Source organism: Eubalaena glacialis, chromosome 15, assembly GCF_028564815.1.
Source record: "Eubalaena glacialis isolate mEubGla1 chromosome 15, mEubGla1.1.hap2.+ XY, whole genome shotgun sequence".
Lineage (NCBI taxonomy): Eukaryota > Metazoa > Chordata > Mammalia > Artiodactyla > Balaenidae > Eubalaena > Eubalaena glacialis.
This window is the reverse complement of record NC_083730.1, coordinates 14,049,217-14,055,216: the sequence shown is the minus strand read 5'-3', so window position 1 is coordinate 14,055,216 and position 6,000 is coordinate 14,049,217. Positions and strand designations below refer to the sequence as shown.

Below are 6,000 nucleotides of genomic sequence, written 5' to 3'. Positions count from 1 at the left end.
CTCCTCTTCTCCCAGCCGCTCGGTCCGCACCGGTTCGCGAGGGAACCGCTCAGGTACCGCCGCCACAGCCCAGTGCGGACGACGGGAGAGGAAGGCGGAAGGAGGACACGCTCGCTCGCTTGCTCTCTCCCACCCGCACCCGGCGCGGACCCAGGGGGGAGGAGTCACTGCGGGCACGCCCCGCCTCCGGCCCGGGAAGACTACGCCGGCGACCCCGCCGGCTGGCCACCGCCCCCCTTGCCGGCCGAGACCCGCCCCCGGCCCTCCCTCGGCCCTCCCTTGGCGGCATGGAGGGGCCCCGCTCTTGACGGCCGCGCCGCCGTCTCGGCCCCCGCCCCTCCTCCTGGCCCCTCCCTCCCGCCCCCGCTCGCATGTCCGCACCGCCTTAGCCGAGGATGCTGAGGATGAAGCTGCCGCTGAAGCCGACGCACCCCGCGGAGCCGCCGCCCGAGGCGGAGGAGCCCGAGGCGGACGCGCGGCCAGGCGCGAAGGCGCCGCCGCGCCGCCGCCGCGACTGCCGCCACCCGCCGCCGCCGCCGCCGCCGCCGCTCTCGGGCCCGCCGCGGGGCCCCCCGCCACAGCCGCCGCCGCCACCCGGGGGGCTCGGGCAGCCTGTTGCTGGCGGATCGGCGGCGGGGGCGGGCATGCCGAGCGGCGGCGGCGGGCCCACGGCGGCGCTGCGCGAGCAGGAGCGGGTGTATGAGTGGTTCGGGCTGGTGCTGGGCTCGGCGCAGCGACTGGAGTTCATGTGCGGGCTGCTGGACCTGTGCAACCCGCTGGAGCTGCGCTTCCTCGGCTCGTGCCTGGAGGACTTGGCGCGCAAGGACTACCACTACCTGCGCGACTCGGAGGCCAAGGCCAACGGCCTCTCGGACCCGGGGCCGCTGGCCGACTTCCGAGAGCCCGCCGTGCGCTCGCGCCTCATCGTCTACCTGGCGCTGCTGGGTTCCGAGAACCGTGAGGCCGCCGGCCGCCTGCACCGTCTCCTGCCCCAGGTGGACTCGGTGCTTAAGAGCCTGCGCGCGGCCCGGGGCGACGTCTCGCGGGGCGGCGCGGAGGACGAGCCCGGCGAGGACGGCGACAACGAGGAGGACGCCGAGAAGGACGGCTCCGGCCCGGAAGGCGGCGGCGCCGAGTCCCAGCCCGGAGGCGGGCTGGGCTTCAGGGCCCAGGAGGAACTGCTGCTGCTCTTCACCATGGCCTCGCTGCACCCGGCGTTCTCCTTCCACCAGCGGGTCACCCTGAGGGAGCACCTGGAGAGGCTCCGCGCCGCGCTCCGCCGGAGCCCCGAAGACGGGGAGGCGGAGCCGTGCAACTTTGCCGGCCCCAGGGCCCAGGTAAGGCGCGCCAGCCTCCCTGCGCCCGCGGGGCGGTCACTGCCCCGGCGGCCTCCCCCGCCTGCCTTTCGGACGCCCCTTGGCCGAGCCTCACCCCGGCGCAGGTGGCTCGGCATCCCCAGCCCAGGCTCCCAGCCCCAGAGCACTAATCTGCGTTTTGCTGGGCCGCTCGGTTGCACTCCCCCCCCCCCCCCCGCCCCTACACACACGGGTACCCGCCATAACAGAATGCTCTAGAAGTCTCTTCCGTGCCGGAGTTGCCACGGAAAACATGGAGCTCTCAGCCCCGTCCCCCTCTCGGATGAAGGGTCTCGGGACCTTTTTGGCTTTGAGCATCTCGACGTGTTGGGAAAGGCGAAGCGCTAGGGGAGCCTGTGTGTTGGCCGCAGTCAGCCCTGGGCTGAGCTTTCCCTTTCCTGCCGCCTGGCGCTCTGGTCACACGTTGTAAAGCTCTGCCTTGCCCCTCGGTGAGGCGTCCTAAAGGTGCGCTCCCGGCGTGTGGCCCTGTCTTTGATACAGAGGGGCTGTTTTTGCTCAGTGTATGCCTGAGTTAAAGGGAGTTGTAGGGTCTTTTGGCTCCTGCTCAGAGAACTTGATGTTCCCAGAAAAACGTCAGATGTCGAGACCCGCGAAATGACTCAAATTAGATAAGTCGTAGCGCAGGTTGTCTGAGTAAAGAAACCCCTCCTGGGGCGGTTGGTTATGCCCTTTGCCTCTGGCGTGTCCTGGTTTCTAACGGGTTTGAGTTGTGCTTACACATTTGGGTACGGGGATGTTTGTTGGTCCTTTGCTGAGGCATAAGTGTTTTCTAAAAAGTTATTAAACGCCAAAGTGTAGAAGACGAGAATTAAGATAAGTTATTAGTCGCAAACATTAAAGAAAATAATTTTATATGGCCACGAAAGCAATTTAATAATAATCTAGGCCCAATATAAAGTCCTTGAGCGTCACAATTTTATGGAGTAGTAGCTGTTATTTAGAGTAAAACCCGAACAGTAAGTTTATTTTCGTGGTTCACAACTATTTAAAAAGTATTTATTTGGATGCCATGTTTTTCAACTTGGGTGATCTCCAGGATGATATATTGGAAAGGGGGAGTTTTTTCACTCCTTGCTTGAAAGTTAATTCAACTTATATATCTGCTGCCGTTCAATACCTTGGAATTAAAACTGGGCATTGTATTTCTCTAATGGCTGTGTGGACTCAGCACCCATAGAATCAAAGGAATTTGGGGGCTGGAAGGGATTTAGGGATAATCTAGGCTGAACCCCTCCTTTTTAAAACGAGGCTTCTGTGAAGTGACTAACTCACATTTTAGTACATACTTTATCAAACTCAGATGTAGTAACGCTAGTATCCAGAATTTTCTTGGTGAGCTTGAAATATTATCTTCCAATGTCTATTTACTACTAGCATGCAACTGTGTATACTGATGGTATAAGACCTTACCACTCTTCTTCAGCCTACTCACTAAAATAATTCCAAAAAAATCCTGCGCCCGTCATTAAATTTAGAGAAGCAAGTCTGAACTCAGAAGCAGTACTTATATATCTTAAAAAAATTTTTTTTCTTGTAATAGTATATATTGTAAAGATAACCTTAGAGTGTAGATATAATCAAAATGTCCCACAGTGGAGCAGTTTATATTATTCCATTCGTATCATTCCAACAAGGGTAACCGATTTCTGGTTTTAAATGCTGAGTCTTTTTTTTTGCCTTTAAAATTTGCTTATAGTGTGTTGGAAGGTGACTAGACAAGGAGAGAGAAGCATGAAAACCACAGTAATGAAATTTTTATCTTGACTGCAGTGTGTGGCCTTTTCTGGCAACCAGTGAGTGCTGGGAAGAGTGGACAAAGTGAGGCTGGGCATCCTGCCATTAATTTCAGCACATCATTACTTCTCAGGCAGTGCCTTGTGCTGTGGCCATCAGTAGAAGTGGGGGAATAAATAATAGGGGATACACACACTACAGGTGACACTGAAAGCTATTTCTAGACGTTGGTGTTGTGATGAACTTTTTTTCTCCAGTAGTTATTTAGGGTTACCGTAACAAGTCACTTACGTCTCACTAAATTGTTACTGCCCCACACTTTCTGCTGGTTGGCGTGGACTCGGAGGCCCTCAGCTGTGGCTTGTTCTGGCCTTGAAGACATTTCCGCGGATCTTATTGCTCCCAGGCTCGCTCTCTAGAGGCGGCAGATGCGGGTGGATTGATTTCAGTCCCTGTTCACTGCAGTCCAAACCAGCTGTTCCGCGGCCTTGCGCCGTCGATGCACTCGGGGGAGGGACGGCCCACCTCCGACTCTGCAGGGAGGTGCCCGAGGCTCGCGCCCGAGGGCCGCGCGGTCACGCGCCGCCGCGGACCGGCGGACGGCGACTGGGGGCCCGTCCTGCGGGGCTCCTCCCCTCCCCCGCCCTGCAAGATGGCGGCCGCGCGCCTCCCACGTGACTGGCGCTGGCCCCGCCCCCGAGGGAGCGGGCTGAGGACGGGCCGCGCTTCCAAGGGGGTGTCCCTTAGGCCTTCGCTGGGCGAGGCGGAGACGGAGGGTCGAGCGAAGAACCCGGTGGATTGCATGGTGCCCTCTGGGAATGGCAAAGGGGAGTTCTTGTGGCAGCCTTTTTTGGCCCCGGAAGTAACCTTTTAGACCCATACTTGTAACTTTTTCATTGCTTAGGAATAATTCTATTTCTTCATTAGTGTCTTAAGCATCACCTATACTAAATGGATGAAGTAGAACTAATTTTCTTTTAATTTTCTGTTAGAGTAAGGGTATACTAGCCATGACTTTTATGGAAAGTTTTAGGTTGGTTTGACTGCAGCAAAGAATACAAACAGTTCACTTAATAAATGCCTTTTGGGAGAGGCTTTTAGAAGATCACAGTTAAGCAGTGATTATTTTAGTAGCAAATGGGAGCTATTGGGTATCCTCCTCCAGTTACTTACATTTTTCTCTGCAGTGGTTTTCTCAGGTAAGGAGAACTCAGGGAAAATCTCACTTATACCGTAAGTTAATATACCATTAATTTTTCTGCAAATTAACTAATGTAATATATATCGTGTTTGTTTCTTTTTAATTACCTTTTGTGGGTTTTTTTGTGGGGTAGGGGACAGGAAGTGTGTTGTAGAGGCTATCAAAGCGTTGAAGAGTGATAGCCATGTTTAGTAGAGCACTTAGACTTGGAGGCTTAAATTCCAGCTCTGCCACTTACTTTGTAATATTAACCAGGCCACTTAAATCCGTGAGCCTCACTCTGATCTGTAAAATGGGAATAATAACTTATTCTTAAGGTTATGGTGATTGAATTAAGGAGATACGATGCAAAATAATTCACACTGTCTTGAGCACAAATTCTTTGAGAATGACGTTCAATGCATTTTCTTTTCCACTAAGATGTAGCCATCCAGATTGTTACATCAGTTGTTTTCAGGAGTAGGTTTTCTTTCCTTTTTTTTTTTTTTAACCTAATAGAAGTCTATACATAATAGTATTTTCTATATTCTCTATTACCATACCTCTAAATTGATTGGTGTTCAGGAAGGATAAGTAATTAAGCTGGTGTGTGAGACACATTTGGGGCAGTTTTGTTAATTCTTACATTGTAAAGATCTGGTATGCTACAGATAAGCCCAAAGGAAGCATTTCTCTGGGTCACAAATCATTAAAATATGTATTTTCCCCATATTGGATTTGGGGATGGGAATAGAGGAAATACGTATTTTGAATTTGGGTTATCATGAACTCCCGTGCAACCATAATCTACTTAAATCTTTTTCACATTTAGTTAGGATGATGTAAAGCTATTTTTCAGTTTTGTTAAGTTATGTAATTTTTCATTTATTTCAGAGTACAGCCTGGAATCCATGGATAATTAAACATTTTATGCCTTTTTTATAGAAGCTATTAAATTGGCTAATGTTTAAGCATATTTAATATTTTTGTTCTTCTTGAGAAATATTAAGCTTAATTTTTTTTTTTTTAAGAAAAGCAAAAGAAGCCTGAACTACCCTCAAAGCAGACTGAGCTTCACTTTTATCAACCGTGTTTTCCATTATGGAGGACTGTGTTGTCACAGCGCTCCTCTTCTTCACAGAGAGCGCTTTGTTACACAAGCCACCTTCATCCAGGCTGTGTAGACAGTCACTCCAGAAGGGAAGTGCCTAATTGGGTGTTTATGTCACAGGTGGCAGAGCTGCTGGGTGCTCGGTAGTCCGTTTCCTTCTGTTCTTCCTACGCTCCAGGGAACATTTGGCTTTAATGCCCTTCTAAATGTCTTAGTTCATTAGGCCTGTTTAATGCTCATTCAAGAAATAATTTGAGGTCAGGTTTAGGTTTTGAAGAGGTCATTTTTGCAAGTTATTTGGTCTTTCAAGTTTCAGACTGTCTAGTATTGAATAGGGATCTCATCACCATTTATTGCATGTAACTGCTGTGAAGATGAACGTGATAACGTACGTGAAAATGCTTGGTAAACACGAGTGAGATAGGTCAACCCATCTGTCTGTTGATGGTTCCAAGAGTGGATAGCACAATTTGGTTGCAGTGGATGAACAGAAATACAGAAGCCTGAAGAGATGATAGGGGTTGGGTTACAGAGGGCCTTGAAGGTCAGATGAAAAAAGCTGGTTGCAGTGGGAGCAGGTGGAAATTTGTGTGTCTCCC

General features: G+C 51.5%; 1 protein-coding gene across 9 annotated transcripts in view; it reads left to right on the top strand.

Annotated features, from left to right (window-relative positions):
* Positions 1 to 395: 395 nt before the first annotated feature.
* Positions 396 to 6,000, top strand: part of ZCCHC2 (zinc finger CCHC-type containing 2) — a 52,902-nt gene continuing 47,297 nt past the window's right edge. For 5 of the 9 annotated variants that reach the window (XR_009697363.1, XR_009697362.1, XM_061169756.1 and 2 more), the window contains exon 1: positions 396 to 1,337. Coding sequence is in view for 6 of the 9 variants with exons in the window: in XM_061169756.1 (XP_061025739.1) it covers positions 396 to 1,337 (942 nt within the window). In the remaining 3 variants the exon portion in view is untranslated. The remainder of the gene's footprint in view (positions 1,338 to 6,000) is intronic. The other 4 variants (XR_009697364.1, XM_061169758.1, XM_061169757.1 and 1 more) reach the window with 1 other exon arrangement.